The sequence below is a fragment of the Xenopus laevis genome, chromosome 7S (assembly GCF_017654675.1).
Source record: "Xenopus laevis strain J_2021 chromosome 7S, Xenopus_laevis_v10.1, whole genome shotgun sequence".
NCBI classification, from domain to species: Eukaryota; Metazoa; Chordata; class Amphibia; order Anura; family Pipidae; genus Xenopus; species Xenopus laevis.
Genome location: NC_054384.1, coordinates 46486761 through 46507802, shown reverse-complemented (window position 1 = coordinate 46507802; position 21042 = coordinate 46486761). Strand labels below are relative to the sequence as shown.

The following is a 21042-nucleotide window of genomic DNA, read 5'->3' as shown; positions in this document are numbered from 1 at the left end:
AGCTTGACGGCCAGTAACTCACGATTTCCCACGTCATAATTTTGTTCAGAAGAGGTGAATTTTTTCGAAAAGAAGGCACAGGGATGTAGTTTTCCATCAGAAGACGCTCTTTGAGACAAAATTGCTCCAGCACCGACATCTGAAGCATCCACTTCAATGAAGAATGGTTGGAGAGGTTCTGGGTGTCTGAGAATGGGAGCGGAAGAAAAAGAAGTTTTAAGAGTCTTGAATGCCTCCAAAGCTAAAGGTGGCCAATGCTGAGGCTTACCCCCTTTTCGGATGAGGGAAAGAATGGGAGCCACCTTGGATGAAAACCCCTTAATGAATTGTCCGTAATAGTTGGCAAAGCCAATGAATCTTTGGATAGCTTTAACACTGGTGGGGAGAGGCCAGTCCTGGATAGCGGAAATTTTAGCAGGATCCATTCTGAAGCCTTGTTGAGAAATGATGTAACCAAGGAAGGAGATGGACGAAACCTCAAAGGAACATTTCTCCAACTTGGAGAATAAATTATTTTTCCGTAGACGGGAAAGGACTTCTTGGACTTGTAGACGGTGCTCAGCAAGGTTCTTGGAAAAAATAAGAATATCGTCCAAGTACACCACCACGTATTGGCCCAACAAATCTCTGAAAATGTCATTTACAAATTCTTGAAAGACCGCGGGGGCGTTACAGAGGCCGAATGGCATCACAAGATACTCGTAATGCCCGTCACGAGTGTTAAATGCGGTCTTCCACTCGTCTCCTTCTCTGACCCAGATTAAATTGTAAGCCCCACGAAGATCTAACTTGGTGAAAAGACAAGCCCCCTTGAGTTGGTCAAACAGTTCAGAGATGAGGGGAAGGGGATAACGGTTTTTAATTGTAATTTTGTTTAAACCCCTATAGTCAATGCAGGGCCGCAGACCTCCATCTTTCTTTTCTACAAAGAAGAAGCCGGCTCCGGCCGGGGAAGAAGAAGGACGAATAAAACCTCTTTGCAGATTCTCTTGGATGTATTCCTTCATGGCACGGGTTTCAGAAGGGGAAAGCGGATAGGTGCGGCCTCTGGGAGGCATGGTTCCAGGAAGAAGTTCGACGGGACAATCATAGGGGCGATGGGGAGGCAGAACTTCGGCCGACTTTTTATTGAAGACATCAGAAAAGGCTTGATAAACAGAGGGCAGAGAAGAATTTGAAGACACAGATGAAACTTTAATGATGGATTTGGTGGGTAAACAATTTTGTTGGCAGAAAGGACTCCAACGGGAGATTTGAGAGGAAGCCCAGTCTATTACTGGGTTGTGGGTATTCAACCAGGGTAAACCAAGCACAATGGGAGTGGATGGACAGTCAATTAAAAGAAAAGACAATCTTTCAAGATGCATGGTTCCCACAATAACAGAAAGTTCATCTGTAGAGTGAGAAATAATAGCAGAAGACAACGGTCGATCATCAATCGCCAATGCACGAAGGGGAACAGCCAGAGATTGCAGGGGAATGGAGTGACTTTCAGCGAAGACTTTATCCATGAAATTCCCAGCTGCGCCGGAATCAAGGAAGGCTTCGGAAGAAATCGTCTGGGTTCCAAAACGAATCTGCACAGGAAGGAGGAAGCGTTGAGCAGAAGAATGGGGAGAGGGACCAATTCCACCCAGGTAAGTCTCCCCAGTCTTACCTAGGTGTTGGCGTTTCCCGGCTTCACTGGGCACTCATAGGCGAAGTGGGATTTTCCACCACAATAGAGGCAAAGTCCAGCAGCCCTTCTCCGAAGCTTTTCCTGTTCGGTAAGACGGGCCCGTCCGATCTGCATAGGTTCTTCCGTAGGCAGGGAAGAAGAAGCAGAAGCCGCAGGAGTTGGAGAAGACAAAGTGGAAGCCGGATTGGGAAGGAAGGGTCTTTGAAAACGAGGAGCCAGAGTAGGTTGAAACCTGTGGAATCTCTTGGTTGGGGAGCGCTCTCTGTCGAGCTCAGCTTGAAACTCCCTCTGCCGTGTATCGACCTTTATGGCCAAGGCGACTAGATCTTCCCAGTGGGATGGAATTTCCCTGGACACCAGATCATTCTTTATACGTATCGCCAGGCCGTTGTAAAATGCAGAGTGATACCTGTCATTATTCCACGAAGTTTCTGCAACCAGGGTGCGAAATTCGATGGCGTACTCCGAGACAGGGAGAGTTCCCTGTTGAAGATGGAACAGGCGTGAGGAAGCAGCTGTGGCACGACCCGGAGCATCAAACACAACACGAAGTTCGCGAACAAAGGACCTGGCATTGTCAATAATAGGATCTTCCTTCTCCCATAGCGGTGAAGCCCACTCCAATGCCTTCCCTTGCAGGCGGGAGAATATGAAGCCCACCTTGGCACGTTCGGAGACGAATTGGCTGGGTGAGAGTGTAAAGTGGACCTCGCACTGGTTGATAAACCCGCAGCAAGCTTCGGGGTCACCACTGTAGAGTGGGGGAGCCGGAATGCGGGGCTCGGAGACCTGGAGTGGAGCCACGGGTATGGGTACAGGAACTGGATCAGCAGGTGTTAGGGCCGACAACTTTGCCAGTACTGTTTCCAGGGCCTGACAAAAATGAGACTGCTGTACCTCATAGGACTGCATCCGAGAAGCCAGACCACGAAGCGCTCCACCGACATCAGGTGGCGCTGGATTTTCCTCCGAAGGGTCCATGGCCCAATTATAATGTAAGGCCCAAAGGCCTCAGAGGTAGTGAGGACCAAGGGAGGAAATAACAATGTCCAAGTTCGCAGTACAGATAAGGATGAGACGAAAGAATGGTCAAACAGGCAACAAGATCAGTCCAGGCAGAAGAGGTTCAAGGTCGAGGAATTCAGGCAAAGGTCGGTACACGGATAACAAGGATTTTCACAAGATCACACCCAGGAGTAGCAAGCTAAAACCTATAATTGGGCACAGGTGAATTCCCAGAGCTCCTTAATATAGTCCCAGATTTGGCGCCAATTTGGACGCATCGGCGTCATAACGTGAGCGCGGACGCGCTGGCGTCAGCGACCGACGCGCTGACGTGTGCGACTGACGCCGGCGCCAATTATTAACGCCGACGTCCATTCCGTCGCCGGCGACCAATCAGAGTGCGGGAAGAGGTCGACATCATCCGGCTGCGTCCGTGAGGAACCAGGGAGCCGCCATCTTGGACGCCATCTTGGCCACCATCTTGTAAAGCGATTTCGGACTCCATTACACCCAGGTGCTCACTGATGTCCAACGTATGCATCTACCTACCTCAGTCAAAGAATTACGCAGTGTTTTGGGTCTGTTTAACTTCTGTCGCGTATGGATTCCTGCTTACAGTTCTCGCATACTTCCTTTCAGAAAATACCTCAAAGGCAATCCTCCTGGCTATGCTTGTGTCTCTCTGTCTCAATCTGACTCTACAGCTCTTGAATGTCTAATGTCTGATATTTTGCAGGCCCCACAACTCCATTTGCCGAACAGCTGTGAGCCTATCTACATGTACGTTTTTGCAAACGCAATCTGTTGGGCGGCAGTAGCCACCCAACAAGAGGGATGTATTATAGGACACTTTTCAGGAATTTTTACACCCATTTTTACGTAACATATGCGCTTGTGCAGCATCTGTAGAAAAACTCTATTCACATGTGATTGTTCCCAGTGTTATCATATACACCTCACATGACGTGCCAGCACTACTCAAAAGTAATACATTACACTTTGTGCCTGCACGCGTAGGACAATGCACGGCTGTGCTCCTACGAAGTCACATTTCCTTCAAAGGAATGCCTCCAACTAATCCTTTCAATAATCTTAAAGACTTATTGTTGTTCTCGGCTGAGAACCATGATTGTACCTCTGAGGAAATTCCAGAGGAACGTCCCTTTATGGGTATTGTCCCAGAAACACATTTACCACATGTTGTAATTTTCTCTGACGGTTCACAGACAGAAACACATACGGGCTTTGCCGTGTGTCAGATAGATCCTGACACCAAAGAAATGATACAGAAAAAACAATATGCATTACCACCAGATACATCAGCCCAATTAGCAGAGATAGCCGCCGCCTTAGAAGGTTTCCGGCTCATGAATGACAAAAACTGAGTTCTGTATACAGACTCAGCTTACGTCACTACCACCATACATACAAATGCATCTAAATGGCACAAGAGAGGTTTTGTTACAGGAAAAGGAACCCCACTACAACATCATGACACGATTCTTGCTATAATGGAAGTACTACAGGAAAGACACAACAAAGGTTTAAAAACATCCTGTGAATGGGTAAAAGCACACCAACATAATGTCACAGATATTGTCACATACGGCAATCAGATAGTTGACGAACTAGCAAAACAAACCCACTAACCATTTTTGTACAAACACGAGCTAAGAAATATCTTTCCACTTCTAACCCTTTTGCACCCATCAGAGTAATGCAAGAAAGCGCCACTAGTGCAGAAACAGACAAATGGGTGGCTAATGAATGCTCTCATTACTATCACAATAACGAGCCTCCATATATTTGGATGCACCCTTCAGGTGTACCAGCATTACCCATAGGTGAGTGCCACCTATTGGCCCACCAGTTACATATGCCAACAAATGACTTGATCAATACTATAAGGGAAATGTACTGGTGCCCAGATTTAAAAGATATTTGTAAAGCTGTGGTCAACACTTGTAATGTTTGTTTTACCAACACCAGTCATCAAACTCCAAGGATTCCTCCTGGAGCGATTCCAAGGCCTGCTGGCCCCTTCAGAGAATGGCATATCGATTTCACGGACATGGTAACTCCTTGCAAAGGATACAGGTATCTTTTGGTCATGATTGACCCGTACTCTCAATGGTTAGAAGCTTTTCCATGTAGGAAGGAAACAGTTCTGGTTGTATTTGATAATCTATACAATGAAATCTTTCCCAGACATGGGATTCCTAAATCTATTGTTTCGGATAATGGAAGCCATTTCAAAAATCAACTCTGTGAGACATTTGCAAATTGTACTGATATCAAGTGGAGGTACGTGTCTGTGTACAAACCAACCTCCAATGGCATTGTGAAAAGAGCTAATGGTCTCTTAAAGACACAACTCAGAAAATTGACAGCTGCCACAAATGGCTCGTGGCTGGAATGTCTCCCAGCTGCATTGTTCATACTCCGCAACCATCCTATTAGGCGTTGTGGACTTACCCCATTTGAAATCACTACCGGTAGACGTATGTCTCTTATCCACACCATCAGTACACGTCCACTTCCCAATGCTGACAGCCCATACAATCTCATACAGTGTCTCCAGTTAGCACACCAAATTTCTGAAGTGAATATTTCCAAGGCACCTGTTGTTGTCACTCCTTCTTTTCTTTTTCAGGTCGGAGATCTAGTCTACAAGAGAAATTTTACTCGTAGCCGTTGGGACCAACCTATATATTCCGGTCCTTTTAAAATACAACAGCTCTCCCCCACTGCCATATTACTTGAAAACCACGGGACATGGATTCATCTTCGAGACTGCTTGCCTTGTCCTTCTGTGTTTCCTACTTCCTCTCCACCCCCATAACAGCATTATGGGCTGACAATGAACTTTTAAAACTGCACAGTACTGCTGCCATGATTGAAAATAAGACTGACTGTTGGGTTTGCTCACATATTCCTACTCACAGCCTCGGTACCCCTATCCTTGGGGTCCCCTTTACATGGACTGATTTTGAAGACAGATATGTGATGGACTTTTCAACTCTTGATCCAGAATTGTCTAAATATAGGGAAATTTCTGGTAAAGGTGATGAAATAATGAAAGCACCCCCAGCTCTTATTTTGGCAGGAATAGTACGCCATCCTTCAGTATGTTTCACTGTTTTTAGTAGGAAAACACGGGTGACCATTAATGGTAAACAAATAAGGATTCCTAAAATCCTTATAGGAGAAACTACATGTAACTCAACCGATTTAAATATTACTCAGGTCCCCACACATTATGAAGCAGCCACCACATATGCACATTGTGTTGATGAAACAAAAGTATCTTCTACTATTGAGCCCTGCCTTTCTTGGGCCAATAAGAGTTTAGAATGGGATTTAGATTATATAGATGGTCCTGCTCACTATAACATAAAATTTTTAACACTTCAGATTAGAAATCAGGGTTTTCACCGCCCCATGGTGCTTCCTTCAGGGACTTATTACATCTGTGGTAAGAAAGCCTATGCTTGGTTGCCCATGGGAGCCGACGGTAGATGTACTATAGGAAATGTAGTCCCAGTTGTTAGAACTAGAACAGAATTATCTGCTACCTCGCTTATTGACACTCACTCATCCGCTGTTTTAAACCTTAAGATACAGAAAAGGGAACTCTTTAATGATAAAGATAAGGCTTGGGCTTTCTTCCCTGCCTGGACAGGTTGGGGAATAGAAATGATGGTTCGCCTTAATGAATATGCTTCCCTTCTTGACCGCATGATTAACAACACTGTAATATCGGTCCTTGCAATTAATGTAGAACTAGCTCAGATTTGTAAAGTAGCCCTTCAGAATAGAATGGCCCTAGATTATTTGTTAGCAGAACAAGGTGGAGTCTGTGTTTTAGTAGGAGAAGAATGTTGCACCTACATTAATGACTCTGAATCGCTGGTTGAATCTCATATGGCCAAGGTTTTCGAATTACAAAAACAAGCCAGGGATATTTCTAAAAATGGTTTTAATCCCTTTACATGGTTAGGTAATATTGGTGGATGGTTAAATGATTTCCTTGGAAGTTTCTTTAAACCCATCCTAGTTATTTTAGCTTTGTCCCTTGGCCTGTATCTTGTTGTTAAAGTAATGATATGTGCCATAAGCCGCTGTACCTCCTCCCCAGCTTCTGCTCTACTTTGATTTACATTTATAAGCTATAACTTTTCTCAGCCTTATAGGGGAGGTTTGACCAAAAAAAAAAAAAAAAAGCGGGATCTTAGCATTTTTAGCTTCATTTTAGTATTTTTCATTTATTTTCATTTTTTAATTTTTTACATTTTTAACTTTTATCTTACATTTTTTAATTTTTTAATTTTAATTTTTGATTTTTATTTCCATTTTTATCTTAATTTCATGGTATTTTTGAATCTAACTTGAATTTTAACCTTAATGTAATCAGTATTATTTTACAATATCAGTATTATCTTACTCAGGATGATTATTACTATGTCTCATTATCTCTATGCTATGATTTCCTTTTATTATCTCTCTGTAATGCTTTATTTTGCTTTATTTTGAAACCTAAGTTCACTATAATCATATATTTGCTTAAATCTTAGGCTACATGTTATATTCAGACAGCTCTTGCTTCATTGTGCGGTTCCAGCGGTTCCTAGCCAAGTTAGTTCCTCAAAAACAGGAAATACCTCTAGCCCTCTAGCTTCCTGTTTTCTTTGTTTTCATTCATTTCAGCTTTTCAGCTGCACTTCTGTATTGGTGCTGCCACAACAGTTGAACTGTAACTCACAACAGCATACACCACTGTCCCATTTATAATAGACCTCCCTTGTTCCTGGGGGTCCTCTCAGCACTCTCCCTGTGCCTGCAATTATTAATATGAAACGTCTTTCAACGTTTCAAGAGAGGTAATGTAATTAAAAAATATATCTGGAACGGTCCAATTCCTATGACGGACGAATGGCTAGTGTCAGAGGGTTGATATTTGTCACCCCCGCCCTCTATGACGCCATAACGCTATAGGGCCCAAGGCAGGATGGACTATAAGGGCTAATGGTCTACTGTGGACAATGGTCACTCATATAGCTTATACTAGGCCATACAAACAAAAGATCATCACTCTGTTACTTAAATTCCAGAGTGTCAGCATAACGCCAGCCTGTCTGGTGGGGCCCCTTCTTGCAGAAGTGTTGCTTAAATTACTGGAAATACCACAATGGCCTTGGTTAGCCAATAGCTGATTGCGAGGTTGTGGACCGTTGGAGCTAGGCACAGTATGTTACAACATTCCTTTGATAACATGTAAGACTAAGTAAATCATTTAGACATTAATTGTACAAGGAGGAATCAGACTATGTATGGTATTGGCATACTCCCATTTGTTATCACCCCCATCTATGACATCAAAATGGATATATAAACTTATGTTATATGGGAGTATCCTTGGAAAGCATTCGGGTACCACCCAGGTGACACACGACTGTTTCCCCAGGCAAAACCTATTGTCTTGTATTTTGGACACAATAAACTACCTCATTGTATTTGAACTTGCACTATTTCGTGGTTTTGCTTTACGTACGAGGTCATAGAGGTACGAATATAACAACAAGCAATAGTGACACTATCCTATAAAAATCATAGAAACATGTCAGTATCAAATAAATGCTGCACGGTAAATAGTCCACCTCAAAGCCCTCCTCATAGCCATCCCCAGCCTAGCGTACCTGTGTGCAGCTGACCCACTGACACCAACTAATCTTCCACGTTGCTTCAGTGACGCTGGGCTGGGGTGGAGCCATCCTTCCATAGGCTGAATTCCTGTTTTCATTCGTAATTAGCCTATGGAAGGATTGCACCGCCCCCAGCCCAACGTCACTGAAACGGTACAGAAGATCTTTTAGCAGTGTTGGAGGGTCAGGCTAAGGCAGGTTTGCGACTGGGGGCAGCTTTGAGAGGGGGCTTTGAGGTGAACTATTCCGAGTGCAGCATTTACTTGATACTGACACATACCTATGATTCATATGGTGTTCTACTGTGTACTCAGATTTGCTCCTAAAGTCCAAAAAAATATTAGAACATAAAATGCCTTCTAATGTAACTTAACCCAGTGACTGTGTATTTGGGCAAGAGTGCATGCTCTGCAATGTGAGGGACAGTTTGACAGTGTGTGTCATGCACTGTATATTTCAGTGCTATATAAAAAGTAATAATACCTAACAAACACATCTTGCGGCATAGGATAATGTTTAAAATATGATAGTTTAATTTAAGGCACAGCATATTTACAGATCTCACATCTTTTACGGATTACTGTCTATAGTCTAAGGGCCCTCAGCACCAGCCGCATACCTCTTTCACCCAACCACGATTAAGTCTAGTCAAGTCAAGTGGATTTTATTGTAATTTCAGCCATATAACATACAACAACTTGAGAGGGAGGGAGGGAACAGAAGAGTGGGTCAAGAGGCTGCTGTGTGGGAAAAAAAATGCTGCATGTGAGTAAACCGAACGCCTTGGCAAAAGAGCAACAGAAAGGGGGGGGAACAGATTCTGGATGGAAAAGAAAGGTTTGGGCAAGAGAGTCTGCGGGTGAGAGAGAGAAATGCTGTGGGGGGAAGGGAACAGAATGGCTGGACAAAAGAGCTGGGAGAGGGACAGAAAGGCTGGGGGAGAGAGACTGGGTGAGAAAAATAGTGAGACTGCTGGCTGAGAGAGAGACTGCTGGAGGAGAGACTGGGTAAGAGACAAATGCTGTGGGGAAAGAGACTACTGTGGGGGGGGGGGCAGAGACTGCTGTGGGTGAGAGACTGCTGGCTGAGAGAGAGACTGCTGGAGGAGAGACTGGGTAAGAGACAAATGCTGTGGGGAAAGAGACTACTGTGGGGGGGGGGGCAGAGACTGCTGTGGGTGAGAGACTGCTGGCTGAGAGAGAGACTGCTGGAGGAGAGACTGGGTAAGAGACAAATGCTGTGGGGAAAGAGACTACTGTGGGGGGGCAGAGACTGCTGTGGGTGAGAGACTGCTGGCTGAGAGAGAGACTGCTGGAGGAGAGACTGGGTAAGAGACAAATGCTGTGGGGAAAGAGACTACTGTGGGGGGGGGCAGAGACTGCTGTGGGTGAGAGACTGCTGGCTGAGAGAGAGACTGCTGGAGGAGAGACTGGGTAAGAGACAAATGCTGTGGGGAAAGAGACTACTCTGGGGGGGGCAGAGGCTGCTGTGGGTGAGAGAGACTGGGTGAGAGACTGCTGGCTGAGAGAGAGACTGCTGGAGGAGAGACTGGGTAAGAGACAAATGCTGTGGGGAAAGAGACTACTGTGGGGGGGCAGAGACTGCTGTGGATGAGAGACTGCTGGCTGAGAGAGAGACTGCTGGAGGAGAGACTGGGTAAAAGACAAATGCTGTGGGGAAAGAGACTACTGTGGGGGGGCAGAGACTGCTGTGGGTGAGAGACTGCTGGCTGAGAGAGAGACTGCTGGAGGAGAGACTGGGTAAGAGACAAATGCTGTGGGGAAAGAGACTACTGTGGGGGGGGCAGAGACTGCTGTGGGTGAGAGAGACTGGGTGAGAGACTGCTGGCTGAGAGAGAGACTGCTGGAGGAGAGACTGGGTAAGACAAATGCTGTGGGGAAAGAGACTACTGTGGGGGGGGGCAGAGACTGCTGTGGGTGAGAGACTGCTGGCTGAGAGACTGCTGGAGGAGAGACTGGGTAAGAGACAAATGCTGTGGGGAAAGAGACTACTGTGGGGGGGGCAGAGACTGCTGTGGGTGAGAGACTGCTGGCTGAGAGAGAGACTGCTGGAGGAGAGACTGGGTAAGAGACAAATGCTGTGGGGAAAGAGACTACTGTGGGGGGGCAGAGACTGCTGTGGGTGAGAGAGACTGGGTGAGAGACTGCTGGCTGAGAGAGAGACTGCTGGAGGAGAGACTGGGTAAGAGACAAATGCTGTGGGGAAAGAGACTACTGTGGGGGGGGCAGAGACTGCTGTGGGTGAGAGACTGCTGGCTGAGAGAGAGACTGCTGGAGGAGAGACTGGGTAAGAGACAAATGCTGTGGGGAAAGAGACTACTGTGGGGGGTGGGCAGAGACTGCTGTGGGTGAGAGACTGCTGGCTGAGAGAGAGACTGCTGGAGGAGAGACTGGGTAAGAGACAAATGCTGTGGGGAAAGAGACTACTGTGGGGGGGGGGGCAGAGGCTGCTGTGGGTGAGAGAGACTGGGTGAGAGACTGCTGGCTGAGAGAGAGACTGCTGGAGGAGAGACTGGGTAAGAGACAAATGCTGTGGGGAAAGAGACTACTGTGGGGGGGGGGCAGAGACTGCTGTGGGTGAGAGACTGCTGGCTGAGAGAGAGACTGCTGGAGGAGAGACTGGGTAAGAGACAAATGCTGTGGGGAAAGAGACTACTGTGGGGGGGGCAGAGACTGCTGTGGGTGAGAGACTGCTGGCTGAGAGAGAGACTGCTGGAGGAGAGACTGGGTAAGAGACAAATGCTGTGGGGAAAGAGACTACTGTGGGGGGGCAGAGACTGCTGTGGGTGAGAGACTGCTGGCTGAGAGAGAGACTGCTGGAGGAGAGACTGGGTAAGAGACAAATGCTGTGGGGAAAGAGACTACTGTGGGGGGCAGAGGCTGCTGTGGGTGAGAGAGACTGCTGGCTGAGAAGACTGGGGAAGACTGTATATTGGGGGGGCTAAAGACTGTGTATGAGGGGCTGAAGGCTCTATATTGTGGGGGGGGGGAAGAAAGCAGAGTATTTGTTCTGTCTTGTTGTTCATATTATATACTCTTTTACATTTTTAGATTATGGCACCAAAGAAACTAATTCTATTGAATGCAAAGGAACCTGAAGCACAAAGAACTAACATGGTTAGTATATAATATATGATTGGAAATGGATTCCTCCCTTTTCATACATTTGAATTTGTTCTGACTAACCTGTGTTCTATTTTTTGTACAGCAATCCCATGGGCAAGGTGATCCGACATGTTTTGGCAATGAGCCAGTGCGAGACACACCAAGTGTGCGCGACAGACCAAGTGTGCGCGACAGACCAAGTGGACATCAACATCAAACAGCAGATAATCGAATCAACTGAGTGGTGTAGGTGTGGCAATTGTGTGCCCATGAAAACTGTGGAGGAATCCTCTTGTTGCATGGAAGTATCATCTGTGGAAAAGAAATATCTACAACATGGGTGCATCTGCCATAGCAGGAAATTTTACCTGAGGTGTTTACGTAAATCCCACCTGGAATACTTGCAAATATTTTGGAACATGCAACGCCCCACAGGTGGAATAAGCAGCAACAACAGGCAAGTTCATCTGACTTTTACCTATAGATTGAGGATTATGGGAATCATTTCGGTGTGTTTTCCTTATGTCAAGCAGAAAGAATCCCAAGGCACACAGGATAAATGCAAGCAAGCTGCCTTGCGTGTTTTTTGCGAAGTGCAACGTTTCGTAGTCACGCCCCTTTCTCAAGCATGCATGAGAAAGGGGCGTCCCGAAAAGTTGCACTTCGCAATAAACCTTGGGATTCTTTCTGCTAGATTGTTTGTGAGGCGAGGCGGCCCATCCTCTACCTTTGTGCACCGGGTGTGCGGGAGCCAAAGTTGAACTTCCTTATGTGAAGAACATGTGTTCTAGACAAAACTGCTTTGTAAATGACACAATTGGTCATGGTTTTTTTTATCCACTTTAGCTCCAACAACGGTTTGCTTCATAAAGTCCTGCCAGTGTTAGCCCTATATAAAATAATGTCACATGACCTATCCCCTTGGCGTGTGATGACTAGTGCAGAGAAACATTTTTGTACAGATCACTAATCCTCTCTTTCTTCTACAGAAAATTACGACAGACTTCCTATTGGTCATTCATCGCCTGGATTTATGGCTTCTTAGGGCCCAAGAAACGTGTGCCTATTCCAGCCTGTGTCGTTCAAAAAGTCCGCAGCACTTATCCAGACCCCAAAGGCCAGTACAGAGGATTTCTACAGGCATTTGACTATAATGCTTTTGATATGGCTCTGGACTGATGACTTTTGTGATTGTTTATTTGTCATTGATGTTTGAATTTGTAGTATTTATTATTCTTTATGATTTTTTTTCAATAAAAAACGTACAAACATTAGTTCTTTGTTCTTCTTTTACTCAAACAACATGATAAAGTGGACATAGATACACACAAGTATTTGTAACACAAGTTTCCTAAAATGCAGTTGGGAACATAGGGGTCTACATTTTATCATATAGGGGGTGCTTAGATCGTTACAAGACAGGTTTCATAAAGTACACTGGAACACATTACAAACATCGCTTAGCAACAATTACATTTCACAAGTACTGTTCATTTACCATTAGCGGCAGAGGTTGGGGGGGGGGGTCAGCTGTTACTATAAGTACACGGAGCGTTGTGGGGGGGTCAGCTGTTACTATAAGTGCACAGACCGTTGGGGGGGGTCAGCTGTTACTAAGTCTGCAAAGTGCTTTGGGCTACAGGGTCTGCTAATTTTATTAGTGCATACAGCTGGCATATACAGGGTCAGGGGTCTACACAGACCGTTGGGGGGGGGTGTGTCAGCTGTTACTAAGTCTGCAAAGTGCTTTGGGCTACAGGGTCTGCTAATTTTATTAGTGCATACAGCTGGCATATACAGGGTCAGGGGTCTACATTTTATCATACAGTTTTTTTTACAACAGGGGGTGCTTAGATCGTTACAAGACAGGTTTCATAAAGTACACTGGAACACATTACAAACATCGCTTAGCAACAATTACATTTCACAAGTACTGTTCATTTACCATTAGCGGCAGAGGTTGGGGGGGGGTCAGCTGTTACTATAAGTGCACAGACCGTTGGGGGGGGGTCAGCTGTTACTAAGTCTGCAAAGTGCTTTGGGCTACAGGGTCTGCTAATTTTATTAGTGCATACAGCTGGCATATACAGGGTCAGGGGTCTACACAGAGCGTTGGGGGGGGGGTGTCAGCTGTTACTAAGTCTGCAAAGTGCTTTGGGCTACAGGGTCTGCTAATTTTATTAGTGCATACAGCTGGCATATACAGGGTCAGGGGTCTACATTTTATCATACAGTTTTTTTACAACAGGGGGTGCTTAGATCGTTACAAGACAGGTTTCATAAAGTACACTGGAACACATTACAAACATCGCTTAGCAACAATTACATTTCACAAGTACTGTTCATTTACCATTAGCGGCAGAGGTTGGGGGGGTCAGCTGTTACTATAAGTACACGGAGCGTTGTGGGGGGGTCAGCTGTTACTATAAGTGCACAGACCGTTGGGGGGGGTCAGCTGTTACTAAGTCTGCAAAGTGCTTTGGGCTACAGGGTCTGCTAATTTTATTAGTGCATACAGCTGGCATATACAGGGTCAGGGGTCTACATTTTATCATACAGTTTTTTTTACAACAGGGGGTGCTTAGATCGTTACAAGACAGGTTTCATAAAGTACACTGGAACACATTACAAACATCGCTTAGCAACAATTACATTTCACAAGTACTGTTCATTTACCATTAGCGGCAGAGGTTGGGGGGGGGGTCAGCTGTTACTATAAGTACACGGAGCGTTGTGGGGGGGTCAGCTGTTACTATAAGTGCACAGACCGTTGGGGGGGGGGTCAGCTGTTACTAAGTCTGCAAAGTGCTTTGGGCTACAGGGTCTGCTAATTTTATTAGTGCATACAGCTGGCATATACAGGGTCAGGGGTCTACACAGAGCGTTGGGGGGGGTGTCAGCTGTTACTAAGTCTGCAAAGTGCTTTGGGCTACAGGGTCTGCTAATTTTATTAGTGCATACAGCTGGCATATACAGGGTCAGGGGTCTACATTTTATCATACAGTTTTTTTTACAACAGGGGGTGCTTAGATCGTTACAAGACAGGTTTCATAAAGTACACTGGAACACATTACAAACATCGCTTAGCAACAATTACATTTCACAAGTACTGTTCATTTACCATTAGCGGCAGAGGTTGGGGGGGGTCAGCTGTTACTATAAGTACACGGAGCGTTGTGGGGGGGTCAGCTGTTACTATAAGTGCACAGACCGTTGGGGGGGTCAGCTGTTACTAAGTCTGCAAAGTGCTTTGGGCTACAGGGTCTGCTAATTTTATTAGTGCATACAGCTGGCATATACAGGGTCAGGGGTCTACACAGAGCGTTGGGGGGTGTGTCAGCTGTTACTAAGTCTGCAAAGTGCTTTGGGCTACAGGGTCTGCTAATTTTATTAGTGCATACAGCTGGCATATACAGGGTCAGGGGTCTACATTTTATCATACAGTTTTTTTACAACAGGGGGTGCTTAGATCGTTACAAGACAGGTTTCATAAAGTACACTGGAACTCATTACAAACATCGCTTAGCAACAATTACATTTCACAAGTACTGTTCATTTACCATTAGCGGCAGAGGTTGGGGGGGGGTCAGCTGTTACTATAAGTGCACAGACCGTTGGGGGGGGGGTCAGCTGTTACTAAGTCTGCAAAGTGCTTTGGGCTACAGGGTCTGCTAATTTTATTAGTGCATACAGCTGGCATATACAGGGTCAGGGGTCTACACAGAGCGTTGGGGGGGGTGTCAGCTGTTACTAAGTCTGCAAAGTGCTTTGGGCTACAGGGTCTGCTAATTTTATTAGTGCATACAGCTGGCATATACAGGGTCAGGGGTCTACATTTTATCATACAGTTTTTTTTACAACAGGGGGTGCTTAGATCGTTACAAGACAGGTTTCATAAAGTACACTGGAACACATTACAAACATCGCTTAGCAACAATTACATTTCACAAGTACTGTTCATTTACCATTAGCGGCAGAGGTTGGGGGGGGTCAGCTGTTACTATAAGTACACGGAGCGTTGTGGGGGGGTCAGCTGTTACTATAAGTGCACAGACCGTTGGGGGGGGTCAGCTGTTACTAAGTCTGCAAAGTGCTTTGGGCTACAGGGTCTGCTAATTTTATTAGTGCATACAGCTGGCATATACAGGGTCAGGGGTCTACACAGAGCGTTGGGGGGTGTGTCAGCTGTTACTAAGTCTGCAAAGTGCTTTGGGCTACAGGGTCTGCTAATTTTATTAGTGCATACAGCTGGCATATACAGGGTCAGGGGTCTACATTTTATCATACAGTTTTTTTTACAACAGGGGGTGCTTAGATCGTTACAAGACAGGTTTCATAAAGTACACTGGAACACATTACAAACATCGCTTAGCAACAATTACAATTCACAAGTAATGTTACATTCACTAGAACATGCATCAGTTTTGAAATCTTGACAAATGATGCTGAACAGTCAAACTTTTATCTGGTCTCTCTTCTGTTGCAATGTTGACCGGCATGGTGCTGTTTCTGGGATCCCAACTATGGGTCAATTTGCCCTCCAGTAATCTGAGCACATCCACCAACATTGGAAATACATGTGCATTGGTTGTGGGCTCATATAGTGCTTTAGCAACCCATTTCTTTTTGAATTTGGGAAACACAAGTCTATGTCGAAGTGAACCTACAGTGTCCCCTCCCTCACTGGGGAATCGGACACGAGCTTGCGGTCTATGCACATTTGCATTATGGGCTAGAGCTGCAAGCTTCGTACGGGCCTCCATTCCATCCATTGTAAAATGGATTCTTTTAGACCGGTACTTTAGGGAAAAGCTGTTATATACTTCCAATGCTCCAGTGTGGCGAAATTTTGTCATGTGCTCAAAGTCCTTTGTCATTGTCTTTGACAGGACTACTTCAGCCAGGGATAAATAGGCTTGAGAGTCTTTTTCTATCCATGGTCGCAGACTTCGCTCCTCATCTGTGTATTCTTTATGTGAGCATGCATGGTACTTTCTTCCATGATCCCATTCATGCTGATCTGTTATGTGCAGAACAACCGATTGCCACCTTTCGCGCATCATACATAAGTCACCATCACATTTGCTGGATGACCACCACAGATGGTTTGTTATTGCTGGGATCCATTCAGCTATAGCAGAACAGTTTCTCTTTCTGCTTGCAGCAACCAAACGTTTCTTCAAACTCTTGGCATAATGCCACATATCAAACTCATGTGCGATGCCTTTGTCTTTGTAGATCTCACGCATTATTTTAATAATTCCTGAATGACGGTCTGTTGCTATTGCAGTAACTTTATATGATTGAGCCAATAACCTGTTCAAGCACCTTGTGAATGCAAGTTTTTCCATAGCTGCAGAAGTCTTGGCTTCTGTTACCTGAACAACCTCGAAGTCCACTATTCTCTTTGTGTCCACTTCCATAAAACTGTACACACAATACTTGACACTGTAACCAGGGCTGTCACATTGTCCATCACCAGCAAGGCACAACTTTATGCCACTGAATGCATCATGTAGTCTCCTTTGTTCTTGCTGCCAGTGTACATCAATAACTGGAAAAAGTAACTCACGCTGGTATCTGTAGTATGTATTATGGGATATGAATCCAAGCCCCAATAAATCAAACATTTCTCTGACTTTATAAAAATTGCAGCCACTGTATAATATTGCAGCTGAACTTAAAACATTTCCAACTGCAATTCTTCCGATGCAAGGTTGACTTTTCCACAAGGTGTAGGTGTGTCCATTCAGGCAAACGACTGACACTGAAACAAATGTGCCTTGTGAATGTTTTTTAATTTCTATGAACGGAGCATTGCAAATATCTTGATTGTTGCACACAACACTGCAGGATATCTTTCTGATCAAAGAATCAAGACAAGACTCAAAAACAATAAATTTCCGTTCTTTCACAAAGCTCTGCTCATCTTCTTCAATAACAGTTGATGTGTCAGTTACTGAAAATTCATTACACTCATCTGTGTCTGGAACATATTCTGGGTCAGAAGCTGTGGAGCACTTTGATGTTACTGTACAACTTAGGTCTTCATGTACAGAGCTGTGAAGGTTTGGTGACATTGCAGTGTCATGCAAGGAGCCAACATTCACTAATTGCTGGGAATTTCTAAATCTTTTCATTGGGGTTGATTGTAGTATTCTTGGACGTGTGTCATAGATATGATCATGTTCAACCTTCCACTCCTCTCCTTCTGTGTTGAACTCATATTCTGGCCATTGTACCGCTTTATCCATTTGGAAAAGATGTGCTTCGGTGCCTGTGCTGGCATCAACCATTTTAACTTGTGTGGAGGTTAGTAGCGGTTGTTCGCAAACTGAAGTAGAGTGCGTGGCTGATAGTGAGCGTTGATCACAAACTGAAGAAGAGTGTGTGGCTGATAGTGAGGGTTGATCACAAACTGAAGAAGAGTGTGTGGCTGATAGTGAGGGTTGATCACAAACTGAAGAGGAGTTATTCTTTTGGTGCTTATTGTAACTTGATATTTTGAAAATGCTTGGTACGGCATCAGGTTTTAGTGATCTTCTCTTGCCTATCACTTTATAGCTTTCATTACTAAAGTGATCACTGCATACACGATAAGAACTCACTTAAAATCTCACCAAAATCTTGATTTGTATGTAGTGCGATCTGACAAAGCCACCTTTTAATCTTCATTAGACATACTGGAAAGGTGTGCATTATGATGCCTTTAGAGGACTTTTTGCCACTGCAGTGAGAGCAGCCACTCACAATGCAGCTGGGCATGATTTCTACTAAGGAAAAAAAAAAATCTATATAAGCATGTACCCAAAATCAGCATTGTTATAGTATACACCTACAACGGTGTACCCATGCACTTGCACCATGTGGAAGTGACCCCGATAATCTCTGCCTTGACTCCTCCCTTCACCCTTGTTTTGATAATAAAACACTAGTAAAACACATTATACTGTATATTTACCAGAAAATGTGTAAAGAACAATAACATTTATCAGTAATATTTTTACATCAGTGATGTACTTATTGTTATAGCAGACCCCAGACCATGGGTCCCACCCATGTATGAAATAATAATAATTGTAGCAGACCCCAGACCTTTGGCCCCATTACAGTAATAACAGATCCCAGACTATGTTCCACCCCCTCCAAAGAATGTAAGTAGTAGCAGCCCCTCCCCCAAAAAACACACTAGTAAAACGCAGTTCATTGTGTCTTTTATAACATTTTATTGATATATTTACCACAAAATATGTAAAGAACAATATAATTTATTATTTGTAAGTGATGCCTTTAGTTATAGCAGACCCCCCCAGTGTATTCTATAATAGTAGCGGCTGACACCAGACCTGATGAAATACATCAATTCGAAGAAATGCCCATCACACAAGTGGTACCAAAATAACAGACCTCAGATCAGAGGGGACCCAAAAGTGAAGTCCAGTTGACTGTCAAAGAAAACCTGGAAAGATGCAACCGATTCGATCTGCGAAGATGATCCAAGTAACACGATCCAAGTGAAGCGTTTCAGAAGAAGCAATCCAGACGAAGTGATCCAGAAGAAGCAATCCAATCCCTGGGAGTGCAATATAGAAATGTATTCAGAAAAGGTTATTGACATATATACCACAAAATGTGTAAACGACAAAATTTATCAGTAAGTAAGGCACATATACTTATAGAAGACCCGTACCATGCCCCCCCCCCAAATAAAACACTAGTAAAATGTGTAAAGAACAATATAATATATTATTAGTAAGTGATGCCTTTAGTTATAGCAGACCCCCACCATTGTATCCTATAATATTAGCGGCTGACCCCAGACTGGATGAAATACATCAATTCGAATGAATGCCTATCACACAAATGGTACCATAATAACAGACCTCAGATCAGTGGGGACCCGAAATTGATGCAGAGTTGATTGTCAAAGGTACTCTGGAAACCAGGAAGATGCAACCGATTCGATCTGTGAAGATGATCCAAGTAACGTGATCCAAGTGAAGCGTTCCAGAAGAAGCGATCAAATCCCAGTGAGCTGCAATGCAGAAACTTATTTAGAAAATTGTATTGATATATAAACCACAAATTGTGTGAAGAACAGTTATCAGTTATAGACCAGGTGCCCCCCCCCCTCCCAATGTATCCAATAATAGTAGAAGTGAAGCGATCCAAGTTGAAGTCAGGAAGATGCAACAGATTCGATCTGTGAAGATGAAGTATCCAATCCCTATAAGCACAACATAGAAAATTATTTATAAAATGTGTAAAGAACAAACAGACCCCAGACCAGGTATCCCCCCTGCTATATGTACCAATAATAAAACCAGACCCCAGACCAGGTATCCCCCCTGCTTTATTGCAGCAATAATAAATACAGACCCCAGACCAGGTACCCCCCCCTGCTATATGTACCAATAATAAATACAGACCCCAGACCAGGTATCCCCCCTGCTATATGTACCAATAATAAAACCAGACCAGGTATCCCCCCAGCTTTATTGCAGCAATAATAAATACAGACCCCAGACCAGGTATCCCCCCTGCTATATGTACCAATAATAAAACCAGACCCCAGACCAGGTATCCCCCCTGCTTTATTGCAGCAATAATAAATACAGACCCCAGACCAGGTACCCCCCTGCTATATGTACCAATAATAAATACAGACCCCAGACCAGGTATCCCCCTGCTATATGCACCAATAATAAAACCAGACCCCAGACCAGGTATCCCCCCTGCTTTATTGCAGCAATAATAAATACAGACCCCAGACCAGGTATCCCCCCTGCTATATGTACCAATAATAAAACCAAACCCCAGACCAGGTATCCCCCCTGCTTTATTGCAGCAATAATAAAACCAGACCCCAGACCAGGTATCCCCCCCTGCTATATGTACCAATAATAAATACAGACCCCAGACCAGGTATCCCCCCTGCTATATGTACCAATAATAAAACCAGACCAGGTATCCCCCCAGCTTTATTGCAGCAATAATAAATACAGACCCCAGACCAGGTATCCCCCTGCTATATGTACCAATAATAAAACCAGACCCCAGACCAGGTATCCCCCTGCTTTATTGCAGCAATAATAAATACAGACCCCAGACCAGGTACCCCCCTGCTATATGTACCAATAATAAATACAGACCCCAGACCAGGTATCCCCCCTGCTATATGTACCAATAATAAAACCAGACCAGGTATCCCCCCAGCTTTATTGCAGCAATAATAAATACAGACCCCAGACCAGGTATCCCCCCTGCTTTATGTACCAATAATAAAACCAGACCCCAGACCAGGTGGCCCCCTGCTATATGTACCAATAATAAAAAGCAGACCCCCAGACCCTGTGGCCTCAGCTCTATAAAGCTATCAGTAAATAATAGTAAATAGACCCCAGACCATGGCCCAAATTAGCAATAGCTAAAGGCAATGACAATATCATCAGAACCCAGACAATGAGAGGATTAGCGGGCCCCAGACCTGTAGACACCTGTGACATATACTATTGTATCATCAGAACCCAGA

The 21042-nt window shown here is 44.6% G+C and overlaps 2 protein-coding genes across 3 annotated transcripts; one reads left to right on the top strand and one right to left on the bottom strand.

Moving 5' to 3' along the window:
• The first annotated feature begins 9343 nt into the window (after positions 1 to 9343).
• LOC121396334 (P2X purinoceptor 7-like) lies at positions 9344 to 12784 on the top strand. Of its 2 annotated transcripts, XM_041571174.1 has the most exons (4): positions 9349 to 9392; positions 11457 to 11522; positions 11614 to 11967; positions 12500 to 12784. In XM_041571174.1, the coding sequence occupies exons 2-4, from the start codon at positions 11488 to 11490 to the stop codon at positions 12687 to 12689; spliced, it is 579 nt and encodes a 192-aa protein (XP_041427108.1). In that variant the 5' UTR covers positions 9349 to 9392; positions 11457 to 11487; the 3' UTR covers positions 12690 to 12784. The 2 variants fall into 2 exon arrangements, with proteins under 2 accessions (XP_041427107.1, XP_041427108.1); XM_041571173.1 differs by having other exon boundaries at positions 9344 to 9392; positions 11614 to 12784.
• Positions 12785 to 14737: 1953 nt separating this feature from the next.
• On the bottom strand, positions 14738 to 19826 carry LOC121396333. The gene is made up of 2 exons (XM_041571172.1): positions 19394 to 19826; positions 14738 to 19083 (listed from the first exon to the last, which is right to left on the bottom strand). Exon 2 carries the CDS (start codon positions 17804 to 17806, stop codon positions 15929 to 15931), a length of 1878 nt encoding a protein of 625 aa, XP_041427106.1. The 5' UTR covers positions 17807 to 19083; positions 19394 to 19826; the 3' UTR covers positions 14738 to 15928.
• Between the last annotated feature and the right edge of the window lie 1216 nt (positions 19827 to 21042).

What these genes read in the sequence shown, in the direction of transcription:
- LOC121396334 (XM_041571173.1), top strand. Translation starts at nt 11,488, where the DNA reads ATGCAAAGGAACCTGAAGCACAAAGAACTAACATG. An exon ending in AAGCACAAAGAACTAACATG is followed by an intron (nt 11,523 to 11,613) that starts GTTAGTATATAA and finishes TTTTTTGTACAG; the next exon opens with CAATCCCATGGGCAAGGTGA.
- LOC121396333 (XM_041571172.1), bottom strand. Translation starts at nt 17,806, where the DNA reads ATGGTTGATGCCAGCACAGGCACCGAAGCACATCTTTTCCAAATGGAT.